At 37.9% G+C, this 26,696-nt stretch overlaps 2 protein-coding genes across 2 annotated transcripts; one reads left to right on the top strand and one right to left on the bottom strand.

The window, feature by feature from the left end:
- Positions 1-294: 294 nt before the first annotated feature.
- Positions 295-9,034, bottom strand: LOC143847554 (E3 ubiquitin-protein ligase SINAT5-like). The gene is made up of 3 exons (XM_077356443.1): positions 8,610-9,034; positions 1,566-1,952; positions 295-820 (listed from the first exon to the last, which is right to left on the bottom strand). Exons 1-3 carry the CDS (start codon positions 8,805-8,807, stop codon positions 455-457), a joined length of 951 nt encoding a protein of 316 aa, XP_077212558.1. The 5' UTR covers positions 8,808-9,034; the 3' UTR covers positions 295-454.
- Positions 9,035-16,062: 7,028 nt separating this feature from the next.
- On the top strand, positions 16,063-26,125 carry FTSHI1 (FtsH extracellular protease family). Its single transcript, XM_077356442.1, has 15 exons — positions 16,063-16,953; positions 17,036-17,120; positions 17,811-18,245; positions 18,367-18,420; positions 18,557-18,622; positions 18,904-18,999; positions 19,092-19,220; positions 19,590-19,642; positions 21,656-21,851; positions 22,153-22,267; positions 23,356-23,630; positions 23,961-24,044; positions 24,166-24,278; positions 24,370-24,619; positions 25,611-26,125. The coding sequence occupies exons 1-15, from the start codon at positions 16,253-16,255 to the stop codon at positions 25,797-25,799; spliced, it is 2,841 nt and encodes a 946-aa protein (XP_077212557.1). The 5' UTR covers positions 16,063-16,252; the 3' UTR covers positions 25,800-26,125.
- Positions 26,126-26,696: the final 571 nt, after the last annotated feature.

The following is a 26,696-nucleotide window of genomic DNA, read 5'->3' as shown; positions in this document are numbered from 1 at the left end:
CAATGGAAAAGCAAGTAATTCTGAAAAAAGATTTTCTTTTCCAAACTTTTCTAAAGATTTCTTGCAATCTAAACAGGGCCGTAAAACATATTTTACGCCCATTTTTACCTGATGCAGAAAAATGGCAAGAGGAAGAATGAAAAGCAATAAATCAAGAAAATTCTTCATTAATAATCTCGTTGCACTTAAAAAATACAAGTTTAGGCATAAAAAGTCCCAGCTAACATTGTCACTAGATGAGAAAAAGAAAAAAATAGATTATTAATCAGAGAAGCTCGCACCTAGGCATCCATATGTTTGAAGACTTCCAACAATTTTATTGTTTTTTGAAAGATTTCGAGACTACCAACATCTCTATCCATAATTAAACAACAAGAGTAGAGTGCCAATTGATAATGAAACTACCCGAAAAGTGTTACACATACAACACAACTACAATTAAGGGTCGCGCAATTCAATTACAATGGTTGGGTATACAAACTCCATTATCAGGGTTCTGTTGCTCCTTCCATATCCGGCCAGTAACCCGCAGCTTCAGCTCTTTCCTGTCTCCGCCGGAGAAGAAGAGTGCCATGTTCCTCTGGATTATGAGTCCGTCGTGACTATCACGGACTTTCCTGTGGCTGTCCCGTATGCTCCGAGGGGTCCCTTCCCATATGAGCTTCCTACCATTGGCTCCGACCTCGAGACTGTAACTGAAATTCCTTGCATCAGATTCATCGCCCATGAAGCGGAGAAATGCCATGTAGACGGGCGCCGCCATTCCAAGCTGGAAAGCCTCAAAGTGCAGGCAGAAGTACTGACCAAAACAGTTGAAGACCTGAAAAAAGAAGAGAGCAAAAACAGACACATACAGCAAACCATAAACACAACAATCAGAAGAAATACATCATAAAACTGTTCAAGAATCCCATTTACACCAAATGCAAAGACATCATTGCAAGTAAAATTTGTCCACCATTCAGAAGAATTTGGTAACGTAGTATTTATTCTATTTTAAGGAAAATATTAGATTGCTTTCATCATCTGCTTAATGCAGAAAACATTGAGGCCATTCTCGAAGATCAGAGCCTGACCAAATAGTACAGCGATCAGGGTTTCTTGAGCTTCCCAAATAAAGAAAGTGCCTAACCAAATATGGATTTTTCTTCCTTTCTTGTTGTTTTAATAGAATTTATGATAATCAAGTTAGTCTCCAATAACATTTTATAGATTTTGCATGGCATGCGAAACAATGTATTTTATTCTGTTTATTTTAATAAGAAATTAGTTCACTTGATAAACTATGAGAAATTATATGATGAAGGGCTGTATAAAAATGTACCCATCATCCCATCCTTGGTATTTGATCCAACAGCAGCTCACCTTTTGAGGAGCTGCTGTTGGATCAAATATCAAAGGGTGGTACTTCTGACGTACCACCTTTACATGTTTTACTGTCTTTCATCATCTAATTTCTCGATAAACTATAATATCATACACAACATCTATAATAGTAGAAGACACACATTCAGACAGGAGGCGGACCCATTAGAATGATTTTTTAAATATGTATATGAACATACCGTCAGCATCCATGTGGCGTTCTCAACCTCGCGAGGATTAGACTTGACATATCGGTGGTTGAACGTGCACCCAGTGTGCATGTCGACTTTGTGGTCATCCCTTAGGTGTGAAACTAGAAAAGGAATATCTCCAACAACAGAGCATTCAGACCCTGCATATGGGCAGTTATATGGTCTGAAGTTACACTGGGCTTCGTGTTTAAGCTTGCTGTAGTATGGGAAAATCTCCGGGCATCCATGTGTGTGATACTTGCAAGGTAATTCGAGTGACTCAGCCACCTTTTCCAACGCTAGACACCTGATGTCTCCAAGCTCCTGTCTACAAGTGGGGCACCTGTTGTGCACCCTCGATTTACAAGTAGAGCATAGTGTATGCCCGTTATGACACTGCAAGAACAACAATTCGTTAGAGCTAAATATCTGTGCATACAGGAAAGTTATATAAACTGAAGCAAATACAAGTATTTGAAAAGAAAAAAAAAACAATATTAGTCTATCAAGAAAACACACATCCATATCTTGTTTCTAATTCACCCTTGGTTCCCACCATAGTTGCAAGAAACGCCTAAAGTAAGTGGGAAACATGTTTCTGAAACAGGTAGAAACGGATTTTAAAAAAACGTGAAACACTTGTGAAACGCCTAGGAAACGCCAAAATCATTTCGGGGAAATTTATGGGAAACGTTTGGGAAATGCATTTCCCCATTCTTGGAAACGCGTTTCTAAAAATGGGAAATGCGTGGGTATCTTGAAAACACGTTTCCAAGAATGGGGAAACGCCTTTTTTTATGGAAATGCGCTTTCTTGAATTTTTTTTTTACTTTCAAGGCTATATAACGGAACCCTTTAGTTTATTGTGGACAGCCCCATATAGTCTAAAAAGAGGAGTTATAAATACACCAAAGAGGGCTGTCCCTAGTGGCGAATATATACATTACATATGTTTTTAAGTTTTAAACATTTCCCCTCGTGTTCAAGGTTTTAAATTTCGGTTTCGAAACCCATTTCGGACCCTAGCAAAACCGAAATTTCGGTCGAAATTGAATACTCACTTCGAAATTAATATTATATATATATTAAATAAAATAATAATTTTTTGAAATTTTGCCGAAATTTCAGAATTTTGACCGAAATTTCTGAAAATTATTATTTTAATAATAAAAAAGGAATTTTATTATAAATTTCGGTAAAAAACAAAATTTCAGCCGAAATTTCGGTCGAAATTTCTCACCATTTCGGGTAACATCAATTTCGGTTTCGGTAATTTCGGATTTCGGTCGAAATTTAAAACCTTGCTCGTGTTTCCCTTGGATTTCACATGCGTTTTTCTATCGTTTCCGCTTCTCGTTTCCCCTTTAATTTTTTTCATACGTTTCACGTTTCCGTTTCACGTTTCGTTTCCTGTATCCATTGCCCTGGTAACTATGGTTCCAACTAAAACCAGGGAAGATCATAGAATGTGCAAGAAGAATGACCACAATTTCACTTTTGCATGCTTTCATAATACAACTTAGGAAGACCAATAAATCCTTCAGAGTACACTAACTGTCCATGCTTTCTGTGTTGAATAAAACTCAAGATATGGAAATATGTTTCAAACCATTACTAGTAGAATATTTCTTAGGCATGTATAAACATGATTGGAGAAGAGAGTCATGCATATATGGCCAAGATATCTCATAATGTGTAGAAATGTTAGGGGTATTTGTCCTTGTAAACAATCTTAAGAAACCCTAGAGTGTGGTTATAAATATACATCTAGAATTTCACTTTTCTCAACTCAACAAAGCCTTTGTCCCAAACTAGTTGGGGTCGGCTATCTAGAATTTCACTTTTGTAACAAAGAAAACCCAAGTCTGTTTTTTGAATGATGAGCATATTCTTCATTAGAAAAGGAGAAGCGACTCCAACCTAGTAGGTCAGCGTACAACCAAAAATAAGGATACAAAGGAAAAACAAGAATGCGGAAAAGTAAAACACAAAGCAAAAAATAAAGGTGGACCCAAGTTTGTTTTTTGAATGATGAGCATATTCTTCATTAGAAAAGGAGAAGCGACTCCAACTGAGTAGGTCAGGGTACAACAAAAAATGAGGATACAAAGGAAAAACAAGAATGTGGAACTGGAAATCCAGCTAACCGATTCTGGGGGGGGGGAGAGAGAGATCTGTCAATCCACCTAATAATCTCGCTCTGTATGAGGTCTCCTATGTTAGACCTGTTAATGATTCGATCCCTTGCAGAACTGCCCTGACTTATGCCTCATTGGAGTTCTTAAGAATAATGGGACCAGAAAAAGCCCATCTAGTTCCCTCCTACCCCTCATCCCTAAGCAAACTTCCTACACCAGCTAGGCCAGGATTTCTAATGTTGGAGATGTCAAAGTTAAGATTAAGCAATCCTGGATCACGAGGGGCCCATCTAGGGGCAATAGGCTCCGCTTATCAATGCTGGAACATTTATCCCTTCAACACCGCCAGACGTCCGAACTGGAATAAAAGCTGAAGCAGGGATTATCGTCACCCAGGAAATAATAAGCGATACAATCCTCATGTAGACGAATTAGGTCTACACCTCTTGACAGAAAAATAAAAATAAAAATCATTGACTTGATGGTAGTAATTTTAAGGTTAACTATCTCGTCATCGGCTAAGCCTTATCTTTGTAGTTTTTGGAGTTTGGAAATTTGGGACAATGTATTAGGGAATGGGAAACAATCCCTATCTAGAGTTTGTTGGATTTTGTATCCAAATTAAAGTTTCAAATAAAGATTGGGCAAGGCTTTTAAGGTGGCTTTTCATATTCCTTGAAACTCCAAAGGTCATTACTTGGATAAGTGAATGAGTTAGACTAATGAATCTATTTAATGGTTTACATTAATAGATTCATGATAAGCTTTGACTCTTTGTGAGACTCTTCATAGTCCATTTAATGTGACTCTTTGGTTTTCTCATTTAGCAGTGTGCCTTGAGTGCTCTCATTAAGGGTGAATCCAAAAGATGAAGGACTCATGGCTTGCTTCTATAAAGAGAGAAAAAGTACAGCTTTTCTAATATAGAGAAAAGAGAGAATAGAGAAGAAAACTCTACTATTGTTGTTGTGTGAGAAAGGAAAAGCCATCCAAAGGTGTGTCCCATAATTTTGGTGTGATTTGTTCCACCATTTTTGTGTGAGATTAAGGTCCACACAAAAAGCCTTAAAGTGTTGTGTGATATTGTTCCACAGTTCGATCTTGTGAGATTACGTTCCACAAGAAGATTGTAGAGCCCGATTTGCTTAACCGAGACTCGAATCTTTGCCTTCAAAGTGTTTGGAGTGCACACCAACACCAAGTTGCTGTCAGTCGTCAGATCCTTGCACCAAAATAGGGCCGAATAACGTCTTCAGCGAAGCGTTTGAGGGCGTACAACATCTCTACGAATATTGAGAATTATCTATTCTCGGTTTGGTCTTTCCAACTTTCTCTAAGTTCTTATTATTGCAGTTTTCATTTTATAGTTTTTCCTTATTTGCACCAACAGAGTTGAATTTCATTTTAGATCGTAATCCGAATTGATTCTCCTAATCTAAATCTGGATCTTGATCCACGCAGGGTAAATTTCTGTGAAAAGATATGCACCTTGATCAGTCCACAATAGGGAGAATGATATAGAGATTTAAGATCTCGGATTTGGACTTTGGAATTTACACAATAATGGATGAGAGAGAGACAGAGGAATAGTTCCAGAGTGAAAAGGTATGCCATTTCATTCAGTCATCAAATATACCGAAGGTTTATAATGTAATGTTACGAGATATTTGACGTAATTAATGCTGGTGAATAAATTACAAGCACAATAAATGTGATTAAATAAAGTGCAAAATATCTCTCCAACAATTTCTAAATGACAATATTATGTTAGCCGAACTTTAGAATTCAAAAAATGATGCTATGCCTATAATCCTAGTAGACTAGTTAGAGAAGGAAGAAATTTTGAAAAACTCTACTCTAGACCTGTTCATATAGTCCCTAGCTCAAAACCCTGTGAAAATACTCCAATGTCCTCTGAAACTATGTCAATATTCACTAAAAGAAATTCTAAAACTATGTCTCCTACTAAATTTAGAACTCTTTCCCAAAACAAACAAGTTTCCAAATTTCCTTATACATGCTGCTATTTTAGCTACAAAAGACATCTCAATTTTAAGCCCAAAACTAAAAAAAAAGCCCTTTCTTCAAAAACCATGGGTAGGCCTCTACTGATGTCAGAATGATGCATGATGATGTTATGGTAAGCAATAAGACCTATTTTGGCCTCTTCACTCTTTCCTTCAGCTGTAGGTCTTAAGAAGAGATCACGAGGCAGTTTCAAAGGGCTGTGGGTCCACTGAATTTGCATCAAAATCTCACCATGCCTTCTAAATAGGAAAACAAGCGAATCAAATCATTGACCTCAAACTGAACAATGAATCCATGGATTTTTAACAATCGCTAGTCACTTGGATGAGCTCAAGTCTCCTGCCATTAAAACTTCAATTTTCAATTGCTAGTCTTTCGATCAACTTTCCCCTTGATGTTATCACAGTTATTCTTTCTCTTCTATATTTGTAAAATCAAGGTTGTTTGTGCCATAAAGAGTTTGCTTATACGCTTGCCATCAATGAATTAGTGAACATTTTTTTTTCGTATTTATACCCAGTCTTATATCTCTATATAGGTGAACAGTGAACACTTCCATCGCAATCCAAGTCTCCACTGATATACAATGTTTTTTTTTTTTGTGGAACAAAATGGTGCTGGTTTAGTTCTATATATATGGTCAGGGAAAGTCACCTCTTAAGAAGAGTTGTGAATTCCCCTTCCCACTTTCCCACTAACAACAGCCTCCATGGTGCCCCCAAATTTTGTAATCCTTTCTCTAATATGAACTTCAGAACATGGAGAAGCACAGAAAATACATGGCAGGGCTCTTCAATCTGGATTAAGATTTACCAAAGCGGAGTTGCAATAAAAAAAATTTGGATAGGTCTCAGAAAATTGTGAAAAATTGCACATGCATATTTCTTTTCTATTAACACAGGTACAGTTAAAGGACATGTTCCAAATGGCAGTTCCCAGGTAGCAGAGTCCCAGTCAGACAGTCTATCGAGCATCACCAACTTAGTGGGCACAACCAAGAATCGGTCAAGCTTTATTTCTAGGGTGAGGCAAAAAAATAAAATAAAATGCTAATCTGACATAGTAATGAGACAAATGGATTAAAATCTACTACCATCTTTATTTAGGCTAGCCAAGCCTCACCCGCCATTGAACATCTCCTTAATAGCATATAAAAAAGAAATGAAGAAGGCACATACATCAAACCTCCTTGCTTTTGGAAGGAGGCCAAGTCCGATTAAGGACACTGAAAGCATTACATGCCAATATGCCATCACCTAGACCTAAACATAAGGTCATGTTGCATCACACCAGAGGTCTCATCACTACAACAACGAGTGGATTACCATCATCATATGATTCAAATCACATTTTGAGATGCCCCTCCATTCCTAGACACTAAATTGGAGCTCTTCTGTTACTTTGCAACACAAGAGGTGCAAAATACTCAAAGTCATCAACTTCAAGGAGGAAATATGGCATATTTCATTAATCATGTTTCCCTTAAAAAGTGTGAGTCATAGACCATGACTTCTGCCTAATATTACTCCCTCGAGAAATCTATACTGATATATGTTAAATTTGATAGAGCGAAACCCCTTTCTTGAACATTTCCATTCACAAGACACAAGAGCGCTTCTACCATTTTATTTAAGATATAGTACCATTACAAGATCCATGGTCTCTCATCTTTATGAACAGTATTCCATTTGCAAAGAGACAGATCAAGGCAGTTGTTCCACATCATTATGCTCCTTCCGATCCACATTACGTGTATATGTTCTAATTTCCAAACCAAGGGGAAGAAAAAATAACACTGGTGTCATGGAAATATCCATTGTTCTGCAGATTCATAACCATGTGGTCATACAGGAACTTTTCACAATATTCTTGGTTAAAGGTATAGGTGCTAGGTCACTAATTCCACACTAATATACAAGATGATAAATTATAGAAATAAAAGAAACTTCATGACATTTTTTAATTGACCAAGGGCAGGTCTGTATTTAAAAAGGACGTAATCCAGATAAAATTAGAGTCAGATGAGTAGAAGCCAAGGTATTTGCCAAACAACAAGCAATAAAACTTCTAGATGAGCCTTTTATGTAAGCTCAGGGGAAAAATAAATCACACCCTCTATAGTTAAAACTTTGAATGAGTTTCTTAATTTATTAGACAAAAGCAATGTGAAATCAAATCCACAAAGTCCACCAAGCAATCAAAACAAAAGCACTACAAATCCTCGAATGGAATAGCGAGACATATAAACTTTATCTTTTAATCTTGTGTACGGCACCTTTCACAGTAGAAGAGCAACAAGCCCAGGGTACAGCATGATGAACCAATGTGAATGAGAAGAAAAATAAATTACTGTAACAAATTAGTATAATATACATACGCCCAAATACCAAATCCCATGAAAGAATTCATAAACATGACTGCATTCAGAAAGTAAAACATTTTGAAACATCTCAGATTAAAATTGCTATATTTTTTTATTTTTTTGAATGGTACTAAAATTACTATAGCTATCACTGATATATGCAAAATCATAAAAGTCCAAAATAGATAAAAGACTCCAAAACATCTACACATCCAAACTAAAATGAAGAAAAAAAATCAGAAAAATCCATCTGATAATCAAATGCACATTAAAAATTACTCACATTCACACAACATCTACATTGAAAAGAAACATAAAGTTCAGATCAAAAATTCATATAAACCCATATCGTATTCGGCCATAATCATATTCGCAGGTGAATCTAGACCGGATTAAAATAGATTGAGAACACCAAATCATCAGATCAACAAACCCTTCAAAAAAATGTCTCATTTCTCCCAAATAAACCAAAAAAGAAAAATAAAAACCAAAATAAAGAAGAAAAAAAAAACAGAAAAAACCAACCTGGTGGATTGGTGGGTACATGGAATTAGTGCAGACGGGACATTCAAGAAGCTCATGGACACTGGTGGCCGGAGAAATCGCCGGAGGGACAAAGTTATTATGGGGTTTTGAGAATGGACGGTGATGATGATGGATATCTCTATCTTCATCCTCAATCCCATCCGTTGATGAAATGCATTCAATGTTATCCAATTCCATTCATAAAAACCCCCTTATCTTTGTTGGGTTTTTTTCCTACTATCTTTGAATTTGCCCTCCCTCTTTCTCCCTCACAAGAGAAAGAGAGAGAATGTGAAGAACAAACGCAGATAAAGATCGAAACCAAAGAAGAAGAAAAAAGGTGCTTTTCTTCACAACCAAATGCAAAATAGATCAAAATGAGGTAAAAAACAAATACACTGTCAAATATCCAACGGATTTCAGACAGAGAGAGATTAAAAAGCGAATCACAGTAGATACAATAAATCTACCAAATGCAAGTATGCAACCCTTTCAGGTTAGTTTCTCGTCTCGCGAGAAATTGAGATTTGATAAATATCGTTAAAAACTTAAAATAGTAGGGTGCATCTCCCAAAACCAAATTACTGTTCTGTCCCTATCACTGAGGTGGGCCCAATTAAGGTTTAGGGGCAATATTGCACCCATCGTGAAATCCTAACCGTTCAATCAATGTACTCTTGCCCATTGAAATTTGCTAGGGACTGAACAAGCATGGTTTTAAATTTCGACCGAAATCGGATTTTGGATCACCGAAATCGATAAAAACCGAAACGGTCATTTATTTTGACCAAAATTTCGGAATTTAGGTCGAAATTTCGGTTTTTCCGAAATTTGACCCAAAAATTCTTTTTTTTAATATTTCACCAAAATTTCGATAATTTTGGCCCAAATTTAATATTGAATAAAATATTAGTTTCGGGTTTTGTACCAGATTTCGACTGAAATTTCAAAAATTTTGAAATTTCAGGGTCCGAAACCGGTACCGAAACCGAAATTTTAAACCTTGTGAACAAGTACTTACTTTGGTTTACTATGAGAGAGACTCACTTTAGATGCACAATCATTAGTTGGGCCCAACTTAAATAGGCCATGTCCTAAAATATCACTGAAAGCCCACGTTATTTGGTGATCCAATCCATTCATTTGTTGGGCCCAACTTAAATAGGCCATGCCCTAAAAATCATCTCCACAGGGTGATCATAACCCAGTGATCTGTAATATACACCGTGGCCATCTCTTTTATAGATTGGAGGGTTAGGATCATCTTATTTAGATGATTTTTAGATCATGGCCTATTTAAGTGGGGGCCCAACAAATAAACGGTGTGGATCATCCTATATCGTCAACGCTATTTAAGTTTCTTCGTGTACTTAGACAGTAGACTCCCACAATTAAAAGTGCAAATAAATGATTAAGATGGTTGGATCGAGTCCAAATTCCAAAACATTGAGAAAGACGTATGCATTGTTCTTCTAATATAAGAATTTTGATGAAGTTTGGAAGGTTGGGTGTCATTTTTGTGTTTTTTGGGGATGGTAGGATTTCTGTAATATGAATTAATTGATTGATCCCTGGCATCCTATGTTGCCATAAGGCAATAATAATAGGTTAGGTGGTAGCAGTTATTTAAGGAGGATGTTGAATAGCATGTACATGAAACTTTGGGGTGTTTGGATGTGGGGTAAAGAAAATTATGGAAAATTTAACTCTTATACTTTCATTTTCATGAGATTTTATATGGCCTTTGGCTGTATAGTCCAATATTTTTCAAAATAGAAATACCTTTTCTTGGGTAAAGAAAGAGATTTTTATAAAGAAATACCTTTTCTTGGGTAAAGAGGTTTTCATAATGTGAAGTCCCTCTGTACATAGTGATTTTTAAGGCACAACCTATTTACATTGTGACCCAACAACTGGACGGTTTGGATCATCCTATGTAGTGGTCAGTACAGTAGTTCTTGAAAAATAATGGACCATACGTCCACACACTCTATGAAAACTCCTTTTTCATCTACTTAATTTGTTGTTTGCTAAGTATACACAACAATTGTGAACAGAGACAAGAACAAGAGCGGTTGGAGAAATGGGGTCTCATGTTCCACGTAAAGATATATGGCTACTTTAAAAAAGCTGTGAGATATATGGAGATATTTGGTAGCTAATTACAGAGAATATGTTCTGATGCCACCTAGGTGGGGTCACCGGAATCCGGCATATCTGCACCTGTGAACTGAATAACAAGAAGACAGTTGCACGGTTGCTAGGGGTGCAACTTGGGTTGGGTTGAACCCGAATCCGACGGGTTGAACCTGATTTTTGAGCGGGTTGGGTTGACCAATTTCGGGTTGGGTTTGGGTCCGGATTGGGATTTGGCAACCCGACTTAAATTCGGGTTGGGTTGGGTTGGGTTGGGGACCAGGCAACCCGACCCGACCCGTGAACCCGCCAAAGATAAACACAATTTGTATACATGTTTTTTTTGTAGTTTTTGACATTTTGTTGACTTTTTTATTTTTTCTTTCCATCCTTACAATTATAATACTTATTTAATATTTCCTATTAACTTATATCCAAAAAGTAAAGGCAAACAACAAACTAAAGTAAAAAGTAAACAGGTGATTGTCATGGTCAATCCGACCCAACTTGGGAAATCGGGTCGGGTTGGGTTCGGGTTAGGGAAATATCAATTTGAGTTGGGTTGGGTTAGCCAAGCCGGGTTGAAACTCGGGTTGGGTTGGGTTAGGGTTGGGGGTTGAAGTTTTTGGGGCTAGGTTCGGTTGGCCTCAACCCAACCCAACCCGACCCGAGTTGCACCCCTAACGGTTGCCGGTCTTGGAGGCTTGCCGGAGTGCCACCATATATTAAAGAATTGGTGCCAAGAGTAGTTTAAGCAATGCCTTTTGTGATTTGCTTGAAGCAAAATCATGAGCAAATCATGTCCCCTTTGAATGTGAAATGGATTTGAAGCATGCTTGTTTTGTAAATCGGATTGGAATCATAGCATATAAGCTGACTTGGGCTAAACGTTTCTTTAACGTAAAGGGCAATGAGGCATATAAGAATCTGAAGAGCTTTTTATCTTCCTTTTTACCTAACTAGCTGAGTGGACATGTCATGTGATGTAATAGAGAAACAACTCTATGAAATACTCATTTTTCATCTATGAATGTGATTAAATACAGACTAATATATATGGAATATATAACTCTCATTTCACGAGTGCACAAGAGAAGAAAAATGTACCATCTATCTAATGGGCCCACTTCAATCTCAGGTCCCACGTAGCGCATGTACGATTGAGACCATTGATTTGTTGGATCCTCATGAGGCGACCTAACATGATTGTAAGACCATCATTGAATCATCTTTCATATATGAATGTGATTAAATATTAAGCAATAAATATGGTATAACACTCAAATCTCAGGTAGTCCACTTGAGAAGAAAAATGTATCATCCATCTAGTGGGCCCACTTCAACCATAGGTTCCACATAGCCCATGTGCAATTGAGACCATTGATTCGGTGGATCCCTGTGAGGTGACCTACATGATCATCCAATTGTTGTGTGAGCAATTGCTATGCGCCAGACTTGCGGTTGCCCAGCAATTCAACAAATTCAATTATATATTTATGACATGTTTGGGGCCTAGAGTTGAGATTGAGCTAGAAGGCTATGTTCTTCAACTTGGAGCTTGGAGGTTAGGAGGTTCAATCCCAGCTTACCTATTAAAAAAATTGGGAATGAATGCCTGTAAAAAATGTTCGGGGCCTAGAGCCACCTTTCTTTATTTCTCCTTGTTTTGGTCTTCATGCTGCCACAAGTAATTAGAATCAGATTGTAGGATAATTAGGTTTTTTAATTTTTTTATATAGCTAATTATTTTTAAAAAACAATTATTTTCATCGATAGAATATTCACACACACACATTATAATAAATTATAATATTATGAGGTATTGCATATTTATAAAGAAATTCACATTTATAAGAAATTTTGTGAATGCCCAAAAGTTGAGAGCTATGTTAGCAAAATGTTCTACCAAAAGAAAAAAAAAAATACAAAAAAAGTGTAACTCCTAAGGCTCTACTCTATACCTTATATGAAGAGAAGCAATCCTACTCAAAGAATTTTGAACTTTGCCGAAGAATCCAGTTGTAAAACTTTAACTTCCATAACTTTTGGCCATGTTCGTTTCAGATTATGACAACCGATTCTCAGCCTTGAACCTATTATTGGACTCAAATTTAAGGCCCTGTTTGTTTTAGATTATGACAACCGATTTTGGAGTCCCCAACCAATTATTAGACCAAAAATCACACTAAATTTGAGTCCAATAATTGGTTGGGGACTCCACAATCGGTTGTCATAATCTAAAACAAACAGGCGATAAATGTAATTTTGAGCCCGATAATAGGTTCGTGGCTCACAATCGGTTGGCATAGTCTCAAACGAACAGTGTCTTAATAAACTCCCCACAAGAAAAGGGGATTGATATGTGCACTACTCGCTTGAAACTTTACCTCAGAATCCTAATTTAGATTTCCCTGAAGAAACTCCCCAATATAAAAGGGGGACTGATATCCACACTAACATTTTTTGATAATGACACTACTCGCTTTGTTACTTCATTGATTGGGTGTTGATAGCATCTTGAGCCTTCTAGTTCTAACAGCCGTGATAAGCTAATTAAGAAAATATAAAACAAAGTGAGTAGTGCAATTATCAAAATATGGTAGCTAGGATGTCAGTCCCCAAGAATAACCACATCCCTTTGTTTTGATAGATACATCCCTCTTGATTTTTTAAAACGGAAAATGATATATTTGTCCCTTTTTTTACTTGGTACAACCCCCTCTAGGCCTCTAGGGCCTCTAGTGTAAAAGAGGAATCGTCATAAATACACTAAAGGGGGCTGTCCCAAGTGAAAAAAGGGCCAATATATCACTTCCCTTTAAAACTCCTTTCATCAGCAGATGCAATCCCATTCCTTCACAGCCAGTAAAATTAAACATCAGGGAGGGAATAGTTGAAATGTCAAATGTTGGTTCTTGATTATCTGTCACAATCAAGAGCCTTACAACTGTAATGGTCAAGATCATTAAAAATAAGTAAAAAGCCATAGAATATATCAATGTTTGTCTATGTGAGTCCTAAAATTAAGTCCAATGTCGAGACATCAAATTGCTTTTTTCCATACTTTTATATGGATCTTAGTTGGTGTATTTGATTTCCAGCTAGAAATGGTCTAGTGCTTGTGATGGAGATTGTCACCACATCTTGGGGCTTGTTGGCTACGTTGGTAAGACCATCATTTCCAAACTAACTTTTTTTTTTTTTTTTGTTGTTGATTACATAGGGTATCCCCACCCCATTTTAGGGCGCGCGGGACTAATATCTATGGATGCACAAAATCACCCGTAAATCACGTGTATCGGGTAACTCCGAGGGGATTCGAACTAGTGTCTATGGGGAGCAAACCCACGACACTAGCCGACGTGCCAACCTCCCAAACTAACTAATAGGGGGCTTTCATCCTCGAGCAACATTTCAATGCTTCCTTGAATTCTCTTATTCCCATCCGGATAGAAATTCACTTTTGTGCCTCCGCCTACTCTCATAACTCCATTAAAAATTCTTACAACTGATTCTCATATTGTGTGTGGTGATTTAATCGCTTCGTTTGTGGAGGGGTGAACTGAGGGAGGTTAAAAGCAGCAAGTGGTGATTCTCATACTTTCTAGTGGTGATCAACATTCCCTATTCTTTTGAGAACATCCATCGTTTTGAAAACTACTGTAAGGCTTAAGCATAGGATCGTAACCATGGCAGAGTGAATATTTTGTTGTTGGATGTGGGTCATGGATATGCTTATTCTGGCCATCCATTATGAATACTCTTGACTGAATCGTTAAGATCATTTCCAATAACTATTAATGATTCACTACAATGAACTGTTCATGACTGGAATGCTGTCCACATAAAATGGATGTAAAAATAGGTGTAAAATTTCTTCTACGTAAGAAAATGGAGACTTTTGGACCAGTATAATCTCATTGTCCCTTCGGCCCTATTTGGACTGTTCCACAATTTTGAAAGAAAATGAAATGATTAGGGCTTTTTAGGGGGATATCATCATAACTGGAAGGTCCCTCTAAATAAAACTTGGACCGGGCTGGTTCAAGTTGTTTTTCTCATGTATAAACAAATGAGAAATTATATGGTGCCGCCCGAGTGTCAATTCCTGTGTGGGTGGTATGATAAAAGTACCACCCTTGATATTTGATCCAACAACAGCCTCTTAAATAGTGAGTTGATGCTCGGGCACCCTCGCATAAAGAGCCAAAAAAGGGGGTGCAATTGGGGCCAGGTTGGGTCGAGTTGAGGTCAACCCTACCCAACCCCAACCCCAACCCAGTATAGCATTACCTCAGCCCTTAACCCGACTCAACTCAAACCTTGGGTCGATGAACGTCAACACTAACCTAACTCCCCTCTAAATACCTCGTCATGACCCGATTTGAAAAATCGGGTTGGGTTGGGTTCAAGTTAGTTTAGGGAATAAAGGAAAAAGCGGAAGTCTAAACTGAAGGGCGCCCTCATTGGCTACACATCACATCTTGGCTTTTCAACCATTATTAATGCAAGATGGTGATGTGCAGCCAATGAGGGAGCCCTTTCACCCCTTTTTGCAGGGGCTCCCAATAGTCTAGAATTCCTCAAGAAAATACACACACAAAAAAAAGATAAAAAGGGAGATCAACCATGTTTTAATAAGGCCAATGATAAATTCACACCCCCTGTAGGATAAATCGTACCCCTTAACATGAATCGACATTAACAAGCGTTAAAGTCTGCCACACACCCTCCTTTAAAGGGGTGTGGATTATCTTAAAAGGGGGTGCGAATTTATCAGCTCCCCTTGATAGTTGCACGGTCTTAGTTTTTCCTTTTGAAAGGGCTTGTTAGAGCTTTTTGGGAACTGTGTAATCAGCATTTGAGAGCTCTTTAAACACTAAAAACAAGATGCATTAGTGCAAATAACAAAACATGGTTGTGCTGATAAAATTAAAGGGGGTTGCGTAGGTTCCGCTGGGTTCGAGCTGCCCAAGGCCTCAACGCTAATAAGTCCCTAACCTAACCCGAAATTAAATCCGTTGGCCTCTCCCAAACCTAACCCAACCCAACCCAACCCAACCAGACGCCATGAAATGCCAAACCAACCTGAGCCAAAATCTGTTTCAAACCCGTTGAGAGCGGCCCAAGAGTTTGCACGCTATTGCTCGCAAACCTCAAAAGCACATATGGCGCTATTTTCAGTAATCTGAACCGTCCATAGCGACATAGCCTATAAATCTCCCTCATTCAATGACCAATCTTAAGTGTGGGGCCCAGCATTATCTCTCTCCTAATGACCAATCGGTAGGACCCACTTAATGGCTTCCCTTCAACCCCGAATTCGAGATAACACCATAAAACTCAAAAACCTCCATTTTCCCACACTCGAAGCTCTTTTCTTCCCTGTAGAAATCACATGGAATTCGAATTTCCTCTACAAAAGCCCTAAAAATGCCTCTCTTTCATCCCTATCCATAAAAAAAACCCTAATCTAAAAATCCTCAATCTCTCAACATTATTCAACGATGAACACGAGCGAGATCCTGTTATCATCTAGGGTTTATCATCCTCACTGCAAAAACCCCCTTCCTCGACCACATCTCAGCTCAATTTCCCTTCTTAAACGATCAAAACCCTTCAATTTCCGTGGAAAAACTCACTTCTCTCGCTCATTCGTGGTTTCTCGGAAAGCAGATTCCGATTCGGTAGCGAAATCCGATAGTAATAATCAAGATACAGGTGATGATTTCATAACTAGGGTTTTGAAAGAAAACCCTAGCCAGGTAGAACCAAGATATATGATTGGGAACAGATTGTACACTCTGAGAGAAAAGGACAACTTAAATAAGGCCTCAGAAAACGGGATTTCTCAACTTGCAAAGCAATTGTACGAGAGATCTGGATTTAAGAAAGGGGAAAATGAATCTAAAGAAGAAAATTCGGATCCAGTGTATCTCAAAGATATTCTCAGAGAGTTTAAGGGGAAACTTTACGTTCCAGAGGAGGTATTTAAAGCGCGTTTATCCGAAGAAGAAGAATTCAAGAGGAATTTAGAGGAACTCCCAAAGATGAGCTTTGAAAATTTTCAAAAGGCATTGAAGAGCGATAAGATTAAGCTTCTGACTTCAAAATCAGTGACTGGAACCTCTTCGAATTATGGGTATCGCGATTTTGTTGTGGATTTGAAAGAGATTCCTGGTGACAAGAATTTACAAAGAACCAAATGGTGAATTTCAGTTTCCTTTGTCCATTTCGTTTTAAAAGTTCATCTTTGTGCTGGGTTTTTGCTAATTTATGTTTAATGTTAGGGCGATGAAGTTAACTGATAATGAAGCTCGAGCTGTCTTGGAGGAATACACGGGCCCGCAATATGAAATCGAGAAGCACACTACAGTAATGAATCTTTGTTGAATTCAGTTTTTTTCATTTTTACTTGATGACTGTATGTTTTCTTGCTTCCTTTAAGTCCATCAAGTTGTGGTGTTTGTGTGTACACTTGCTCTGTTGTATTCTATTTTGGGTAGAAGGTATTTATTCATTTGATTGTTAAATACAAGTGTTTTCACATTTTGCATTTGTCTATGTGTGCATGTATACTTGCAAATGCTGTTGCCTATTTGGATAAGAAAGTGTGTGCGGATCATTTTTTCTGTTATGATTTTGTATAAGAATCTTGTTAGTTTTACTGTGATCTTTGTATTCTATAGAGCAACTCTTCCTAGTAATTTAGTTGTTATACTAGTTTAGCCAACTCAAACTGAACCCTGTCCAAATATCATCACCCTTTTTTGTTTTACACTTGACAATGATGAATTTCCTTATATCCATTGTCACCTAAATCAATTGATTAGGAAAGAACGGATGTACTTTATTGGGCAATGAAGTTTGTGGTTTTCCTTATATCAATTGTCACCTAAATCACTTGCCTCGGTTTGAATGGATGTACTTTCTTTGGCTGTATCACGATACACCTTTTCCCTCCAGTACATATCTAATAATTTTATTCACAACATAACACATTCTCAATATGCTGTTTAATTAATGTTAAGCTCTCTTATTTCACATTTGGATTTTGCAATGCAGTCTTATGTGGGAAAGTTGCTTGAATACCCTCACCCCGTCGCTTCTTCCATATCTAGCAGAATGATGGTTGAGCTTGGGATGGTAACAGCTGTTATAGCTGCTGCCGCTGCAGTGATTGGGGGATTCTTGGCATCCGCAGTGTTTGCCGTTACCAGTTTTGTTTTCGCAGTAGCCGTATATGTTGTATGGCCTTTGTCTAAACCAATTCTTAAGCTCTCTCTTGGTATTGTGTTTAGTATTGCTGAGAGGTTTTGGGATAATATTGTCGATTTCTTTAGCGATGGAGGAATCATCTCAAAAATCCAAGCATTCTACACTTTTGGTGGTGTGTCTGCCAGTCTTGAGATGATGAAGCCTATCATGCTGGTTCTGTTGATTATGGTTCTTCTTGTTCGATTTACTTTATCGAGAAGGCCAAAGAACTTTAGGAAATGGGTAATCTTTGCATCCTGTCTCAAACTTCTAATTATTAAATATGCTATAACTAGTTTAGTTGTGTCAAAAGTTTGATTACCTTCATGGGTTTTAGTTAACCTGGTACATATGTTTCTTGCAGGATATATGGCAAGGTATTGAGTTTGGACAGTCTAAGCCGCAAGCTCGAGTTGATGTTAGTTCTTCTTAATCATGTTTCATTTCTTTTGGCTAAACACATTTTTCTCTCTGCTAAGCACATTCTTCAACCTTAAGAATAAGACGATGGGTTAAAGTACTTAAGCCTGTTTTTCTTGGTGGCATTCCTTAAGGGTTCAACAGGAGTCACTTTTGGCGATGTCGCTGGGATTGAGGAGGCAGTAGAGGAACTGCAGGAGGCAAGTTATTTCCCTCTGTCAATTTCTTGGAGCCGATCACTTATTGCTTGGTTCTGTTTAACTATTGTGCATTTTTTAGTTGCTGTAGATTTTACTTTGTTTGTGTTTTATGTTTAATTGATTCATTCTTTATTAAGTTAATTTCTCTCTACTGTTCCTTCTCCACAAATGGAAGGCTTTTTTGCATGCCACTTTGAGAGTTATATTTAGGATAATTTTCTCTTGCTTTTTGGATGGCTACATACAGTTGAAGTGATCCAACTTTATAATTTGTTGATTAGTTGGTGAGATACTTGAAGAATCCAGAGTTATTCGATAAAATGGGGATAAAACCTCCTCATGGGGTGCTTTTGGAGGGCCCCCCTGGATGTGGGAAGGTCAGTTAGTATTCTTGAAATAACAGTGTACAGTGTTTTATAAACATTATCTCTACATGCTCGGTTCATTTGTTTTTCCCCACTTCTTTTAGACCTTGGTAGCAAAGGCCATAGCTGGGGAGGCTGGTGTTCCATTTTACCAAATGGCTGGTTCAGAATTTGTTGAAGTCCTAGTTGGTGTTGGTTCTGCTCGTATCCGTGATCTTTTTAAGAGAGCGAAGGTGATAGTACCACCCTTTACTAGTTCTGCTTTGAAATTTCTCTATTCTTGCTTTCAATTGATTTAACGTGGTTGCTTTGTATTTAGTTTTCCTCTCAAGCTAACCTTCACTGGTTTGGTAGAAGCACAAATATATGATCACATGTTTACTAGCATATACATGAAATGTTGTAAACATGTCGGTTTATAATTATAAGGTTGTCCTCCTCAGTTCAAAATTTGTGATAGTTTCCCCCCTTACCTGGCTTCATCTAGTTATATGGGTTTCAAGTTCTGATTGGATGAGTTTCTTTTTTTTTTTTTTGAAAAATGTGACACTTGGTTCCTATGTTGAACTTATTCGTTAAGAATTACAAGTTTATATGTGCAGGTAAACAAGCCATCGGTTATCTTTATCGATGAGATCGATGCCCTGGCAACTAGGTATGTGTGCGATAGTCAATAAGCTTCAAATTATAGTCGAATAAATTGCTTCAACCGTTTGCTAAACACTGAGAGAATATTTATATGACTTCTAGATTTCTTCTGCAATGGTTTAATATATCTGGTTGCTCTGCTTCTTAGTTTATATTTTAGTTTGGAGTTGGGCTTGCCAGTGTATAGGATATCATTTCAGTTGGGCTTGCGCCCCAGTGTATAGGATATCATTTCAAAGTGTTGATGTCTTGCATCCAGTGCCCATAACTGAGAAGCTTGATGGCAGCAACTAATTGTATTGGTCACAATCGGCTAAATGGTTTTTGAAAAGTAAAAGAAAAATGGGATACTTTAATGTAAAAATCTAGGAACCTAAACCCAAAGACCTTGCTTATGATCTCCACCATTGTATCATGGCTCCTCTATTCGATGATTTCCGCAATCAATAAGACTGCTTATGGAGACAACACAAGAAATTTGGGCTGGATTAGTTGTTACTTGTTACCTATTCTGAGAGGGTAGACGCTCAGACCTATGAGTTGAGGCACCATACTCTTGGGACGAAACAAGTTGTGATCTATCCGTGACAGATCAAGATTGTACCATAGTAAAAAAAAGAAGGATTCACAACAACTCATACAATGGCTCCACAACAGCCCACAGAAAGTATCCATGGCAGCCCATCGAAAGGCTCCATAACAGCTCACAAAAGGCTCCAAAGTAGGGCACAAATACAATAGCCCATGTAAAGGCTACACAATAGTCCGAAGTGGCTCACACAAAGCAGGTCCATGTGATGTAGTAGGTCCACAAAAAAGTATCACAACAGTCCATTGTCCTTCCATACAGCAGTTGACATAACACGACTGCAGATCGCACGAGATGGTGTAGCAGTCTTCACATAACGACGCAACAGCTATGAAAGAGAGGACGACAACCTCACAAACACACAACTACAATGCACAAAAAAGAAAGTGCAAGAGTCCACACTTTGCAAATTTGCAATAGTCCACAGTTGACGAAAGTGAAACAATCCACACTTTACACATGCGCAACAGTTCACACTGCGCAACAATCTACTCTTTACTAGAATAGCTTCACGGAAGTAGCTTCATAACACATCTTCCTCCTTGAACAACTGGGACATTCTAGAGCACAACAGTCCAAGAAGATCCCATGGGTTGTTTGCGCATAAAGAGAAGAGATGAAGCCCTAGGGTTTCAAGTAGAAGAGATAAGATGAAATACGAGTATATTAGGGTTTGAAAAATCTAGACACAATGATTAGGGTTTTGAAACAAATAGGATTAGAGTTTCAAAATTCTGGGTTTAATTGTTTAAGGGAAGGAATTGGCTAAAGATTCACATAGAAATTTGGCAAGTTTTTGGAGATATATATATATATATATTTTTTTGAAAATGAGAGAATTAGTACTTGAATTTGGAGGACTAGGGTTTAGTACTTGAATTTGGAGATTCTTTTTTTTTGGAGATAATTAGTACTTGAATTTGGAGGACTTGGGTTTAGAGATAGTCAAACTTTCGAACAAATCTAGGGAACATGCTTGGGGCTAGAATTTCTTAAGGCACAGCCGTTGATCTCTTAATTCGGTCTATCACATTTAGTAAGAATCCTAAATCGAAGACTTCCTAATTGTAATCTGCTAGCTTCTAATCACATTAAGCTAAACTTTGACTGTAGCTCTCTTGGCAATACGTGCCCCGACGGGGGTTCATCGGGGGGTTTAAGGATCATGCGGGATCCATCATCAAGGCTTTCTTCAGTCCTATTGGAGAAACGGACTCTAATGAAGTGGAGATCCAAACCTTCTTACCAGTTTGCATGTCTTTATGAGTTGTTCCGCACTTTGGAGGTTTAAGCTGACTCGATGGCAGCCTATTAAAAGTGCAGTTTGATATTGCTTATTTTGACTTACATAAGGTGTCCATGCTGTTTCAATCTCATTAAACTTTTCCAGAAATAATGGAGACAATTGTATCTTTTTTTTTCTATGACCAGGCGCCAAGGGATTTTCAGTGAATCCACCAACTACCTTTATAATGCTGCTACACAAGAAAGAGAGACTACATTGAACCAGCTCCTAATAGAGCTTGATGGGTTTGACACTGGCAAAGGTGTTATATTCTTAGGTGCCACCAATCGAATGGATTTGTTAGATCCCGCACTTCTTCGACCAGGTCGTTTTGATCGTAAGGTTTGTTTTCTATCATTGATCTTGTAGGCATATTTTGGGAATTAAAACCATATATTTTATTTATGAATTCAGATGATATATACAATTACGTGTCTCAAATTGGCTTTGTTTGTTACTTCTGCCATGCATGAGTTGTTTTCATCAAGATGCTGGTTGAATGAAACAATTCGCATTCATAGCTTTTTGTGAATTAAAATTTGTTGAGTTCTTTGTTTCTGTTTTTGCTTTAATGTTCTAAAAACCTTCTCCAACTTTTTATCACGCAGCTGTTTCATTTCATTCTAATTTCTTACTTCAACAGATAAGAATCCGTCCCCCTGGAGCCAAAGGGCGGTTAGACATCTTGAAAGTTCATGCTCGCAAAGTGAAAATGTCACCCTCTGTGGACCTTTCCTCATATGCGCAGAACTTACCTGGTATTTGATATCTCTGAGAAAATGCTCCCAATTCATTGAGATCTATCATATTCATTTCATATTCTATTGCAGGGAATAAGAACATCTATCCTTACCAGCTTGATCTATGGCATGTTACATGCTTCATTTATAGCATATGCCAAAGAAAATATATTAGTATATTACTCGTTTATCAGTTTATAGCTCAAAAGAATATTATAGTGTTAGCATGAAATGCGTTTGAATTTACTTCAGATTTCCTAAGGTGAGTAACTGCATTAATTGTAACTACATCTGAAGGTGCATAAAGTCCGCCTTTAGACATTACAAGGTCCACGAAGTGTTGTCCGGCTATGTCTAAACCTGATCTTAATTTCAGGGGAAAGAACTGACCTGAGCTAAGCCATTTTTAACTGTCATTTACCAGCCATATACCGTATTCTAAACTGGAGGCATCAATTTACTTGTAACATCCATTACCTCTTCATTAGGAAACCTGGGTCTGAGATTGCTTTGGGCCTGTGGCCAAGAGAGGGCATAGACATCCTTGAATAAGGGCTTCATTTTCCTTCAAAGAATGGAACTGCTTGTCTAATTTGACATCACCAATTGAATTTCGGATGGAATAGCGTAGAGCATCCTTGGACAATCAAGAAAAAAAATGTGCTAGGATTCCGCTGTAGCTATGTTGGGTGGTACTCTGTTAACCTTCTGGTCACATGTTTGATCCTAATTTGACAAACAAAAGAAAAACACAAAATTGATGATTCAGTAAAGCAAACACAACAAAGATATAAGACATATTAACTTGCGATTAAGAAAATGAACAGTTTTTAGAGAAAAAGGTCTGGCAGGAAGGAGTAACAATAGACAAAATGCGTTTTATTGGAAATTTGAAACTAATTCACAGGAATAAGTGGCCCTGGTAAAGAAAAATTAGGAATAAAAGAGCATGACCCACATTGATAGCTGTGACAAATTGATCTACCTGCATTGTATTATTTCATTCCGTCTTTTAGACCTAGGGAGCCGAAAATTTTAAATCGTGAGATACTGTTATTTTTTGAGACATTAAGCTGATTTTGCTATTTGAATCATCTGGTTACCAGGATGGACGGGAGCGAGGTTGGCACAGCTGCTCCAAGAGGCTGCCTTGGTGGCAGTTAGGAATGGGCATGAATCAATTCTTCAGTCTGATGTGGATGATGCAGTTGATCGTCTCACTGTCGGACCAAAACGTGTGGGAATTGAATTGGGTCATCAGGGGCAGTGTCGAAGAGCCGCTACCGAAGTGGGAACTGCAATGACATCTCATTTGCTGAAACGCTATGATAATGCAAAAGTTGAATTCTGTGAACGCATTTCAATTAATCCCCGTGGCCAGGTCCCTATCTTGTCTCCTTCAGTTTATGCTTGTGTTGTTTCTGGTATCAGTTGCTTCTGCTACAGCTAAGGTTTTAGATGTCGGTTTCGGTGTCGGATTCGGACACCATCGAAACTGAAGTATTTCAGTTTCTGTCAAAATTTCAGTTTTTTTAAATTGTGGAAATCATGTAAAATTCGGATTCAATGTACTTCGGTTTCAGGAAATATTTCGACCGAAATTTCGGATTTCGGCCGTAATTTAAAACTATGGCTACAGCTAGTTTTAATCATATTGTGATGCTAGGTTTTTCTAACCCCATTATAAATTTCTGTTAATTGATGGTTGTAGAAATTCTCTCAAATTGTATTTCATCGTCTTGATGATGAGTCATACATGTTTGAGCGGCGACCCCAGTTGTTGCATCGCCTTCAGGTCCGATTGTTAGGGTGCACTCTTTATTATTTTGAACTGGTTTATATTCCATTCTTCTGCTTGCCATTTTGTATCATGTTTATGTATATTCACCTTCACTTGAGCTAATTGATGTGTAAAGGTATTACTTGGAGGGAGGGCAGCTGAAGAGGTAATTTATGGGCGGGATACGTCAAGAGCATCAGTGGATTACCTAGCAGATGCCTCGTGGCTTGCTCGTAAAATTATATCCATGTAGGCTGTCTTTCTGGCTTGTGCGATGATCACTTTTTTCCTGCTTGTTGTATATGTTTTAGATGGTAATTGAGTTCTCCTTGCCCATCAGATGGAACTTGGAGAATCCAATGGCAATACATGGAGAGCCTCCTCCATGGAGAAAAAAAGTTAGCTTTGTTGGCCCACGGCTGGACTTTGAAGGGTCACTTTATGATGACTATGATCTGATTGAACCCCCAATCAACTTCGATTTGGATGATATGGTTTCCCAAAGAACTGAAGCGCTTGTCCGTGATATGTATGGAAGAACTGTTTCTTTACTGAGGAGGCATCATGCAGCTCTAGTCAAAGCAGTGCAGGTATGTTGGTATCCCCTTTGATAGAGATTCATTTTTCCTTTTTAGAAATTTATCTAATTTCTAATAAGGAGCTTATAGTATGGTTATTGAAGACACCTTTGGTATCAAGTCTTTTGGTGAAGGGTAAGAGCAGATGTTAGGTAGGCTCGAGGGAAGTCAAACATCTTTTTTCAAGTAGCGGCATGCCACTCCCGTTTGATAATTAAAGGTGTTTTTTCTGAAAATAATTGAGTCTTAACAAAGGTGAAACTGGTTTAATAACATGATGCCCATATTCAAGTCTGAATTGATCTTTTAGCAGATATTTTTCTGGTTTGAACATCATGGTTTTTAATTTTCAGTTTTTCACTGAAACCAGCAAGAAACGACTGCAATTTCACGAAATCACAATATAGATCTAAACCAAAATCCTAAGTGTAGTTGTGGTATGCTAAATCAGTATGTGTTGTATAATTATATTTATATAATGAGAATTGCTAGCGGTCATCGTAGAAGGCATTTCACGGGCTGTTTGTTGGATGAGAGAGCAGCCACCTCAGATGAATTAAATGAATGAGACATTCATCCGAGGTGGTTGCTCTCTCATGCAACAGCCGGCTGCGAAATACCTATCTGCGATGGTCCCTAGCAAAGCCTTTATATATTGTATGTGAAATGTCCTTTATATATGATGTACACATATTTTTTATGAATGACCTGAAATGTGCTATGCACTAAATTAGTAGAATGTGCGACAACACATGTCACTGTGTGCTCGATGTTATTAAATCACATTGGATAGTTGTCTTGCTTATGCGATGATTTCTAAGTGTGTATTGTGCTTATTCTATCATTTCTTGGAATTTAATCTTAAAATTTTATCATTTGTATATGATTCTGTGATTTTACAGAATTTTCTCTGAAATTTTCAACCGAAACCGAAATGCTTCTGTTTCTATAGTGACCAAAACCGAAACCGGATCTGAAATTAAAACCTTGCTTGTGGTTGCAGGTTCTTCTAGATAAAAACGAGATCAGTGGAAACCACATTGAGTTAATTCTGGATCGTTACCCTGCAGAAACTCCTGTAAATCTTGTTTTGGAGGAGGAAAATCCGGGAAGCTTGCCACTGTTCAAAGAGGAACATGGGCGTGATTTGGTTTTATCTTCTCTCACTCTATCCAAAGAAGAAATCAGGTAATGAAATAGTCGGTAGTGACATGGGAGATCCTTCTGGTTCAGCACAAAATTGCTGTCCACATTTTTCCAGCAATTTTCCATAGTCTCCATGCATTTTTTGCCGCAATTGAAAGTTCCGCCCTTACGTCTGAAATATGGCTCCTGGGTTGTCAAGCGCCTGTGGCGTAGGTAGTTTGTATGTTGTCGTTTTCTTTATGAGAAAATATGTTATTTTTGAAGCTCCCTGGGGGCAATTTTGTGCATCCCTGAAATGCCTGAGGAATTGAAAAATGTTGATGGATGATAACCTTTTTTTTTATATTAAATAATCTCTCTTTTCCTGGTCTACGAATGAGGCTTCGTTCATTTTGAACGAAAATAAAAGCCAGAGCTTCAGTTTGGCTCATCTTCGCGATGTAGTCCCTTGATAAATATTGCCACTGGTAGTGACTCAGAGGTGAAAATTTTGTTGTGGGCTAGCTTGGCATATCTGGCATGTTATATTTAATACCCCAGAAATTTGCAGTGGGCCTTCAAAAAGCTGAGTCTAAGAAACGGTGCTATTCAAAGAAAGCATCTGGTTTCACTAGGCCAAATGGCTGCATTCAAATTAACAGCAACCCAGTCAAGTGAAACTCTTCCTGCGGATATCCTGAGTCTTCAAAAATCTGACAGAATGGTTACTTCAGATGCAGAAATCCTCCCCTTCATCTTACTCAGCTAGACAAAATTACCTATTTTGCAGCTCGTTGTACAATGTACTGTACCCCGAATGTGTAGTTCAGTACTAGGCCAAATGGTTTCTTGTCTTCTCTTCATTCTCTAACCATTAACCCCAAGTCCCTAACTAAATGTTGTCGTCTTCACCTTTGCCCTCATTAATGCCACTATACTTTTGTGTATGTAATTAAGGTTACAA

The sequence above is a fragment of the Tasmannia lanceolata genome, unplaced genomic scaffold (assembly GCF_043159265.1).
Source record: "Tasmannia lanceolata isolate RefF3 unplaced genomic scaffold, GAP_Taslan_0.1 ptg000015l, whole genome shotgun sequence".
NCBI lineage: Eukaryota > Viridiplantae > Streptophyta > Magnoliopsida > Canellales > Winteraceae > Tasmannia > Tasmannia lanceolata.
Note: the sequence above shows the minus strand (reverse complement) of the source record. Positions and strands in the feature narration are given on the sequence as shown.

Bases quoted from the DNA above. Each gene is read 5' to 3' on its own strand.
- LOC143847554 (XM_077356443.1), bottom strand. From the start codon at position 8,807: ATGGAATTGGATAACATTGAATGCATTTCATCAACGGATGGGATTGAG. The intron at 1,953-8,609 runs GTTGGTTTTTTC...TTGTTCTTGCAG, and splicing joins TGTACCCACCAATCCACCAG to TGTCATAACGGGCATACACT. The intron at 821-1,565 runs GTATGTTCATAT...TTCTTTTTTCAG, and splicing joins ACGCCACATGGATGCTGACG to GTCTTCAACTGTTTTGGTCA.
- FTSHI1 (XM_077356442.1), top strand. From the start codon at position 16,253: ATGAACACGAGCGAGATCCTGTTATCATCTAGGGTTTATCATCCTCAC. The intron at 17,121-17,810 runs GTAATGAATCTT...TTTGCAATGCAG, and splicing joins AAATCGAGAAGCACACTACA to TCTTATGTGGGAAAGTTGCT. The intron at 18,623-18,903 runs GCAAGTTATTTC...TTTGTTGATTAG, and splicing joins CAGTAGAGGAACTGCAGGAG to TTGGTGAGATACTTGAAGAA.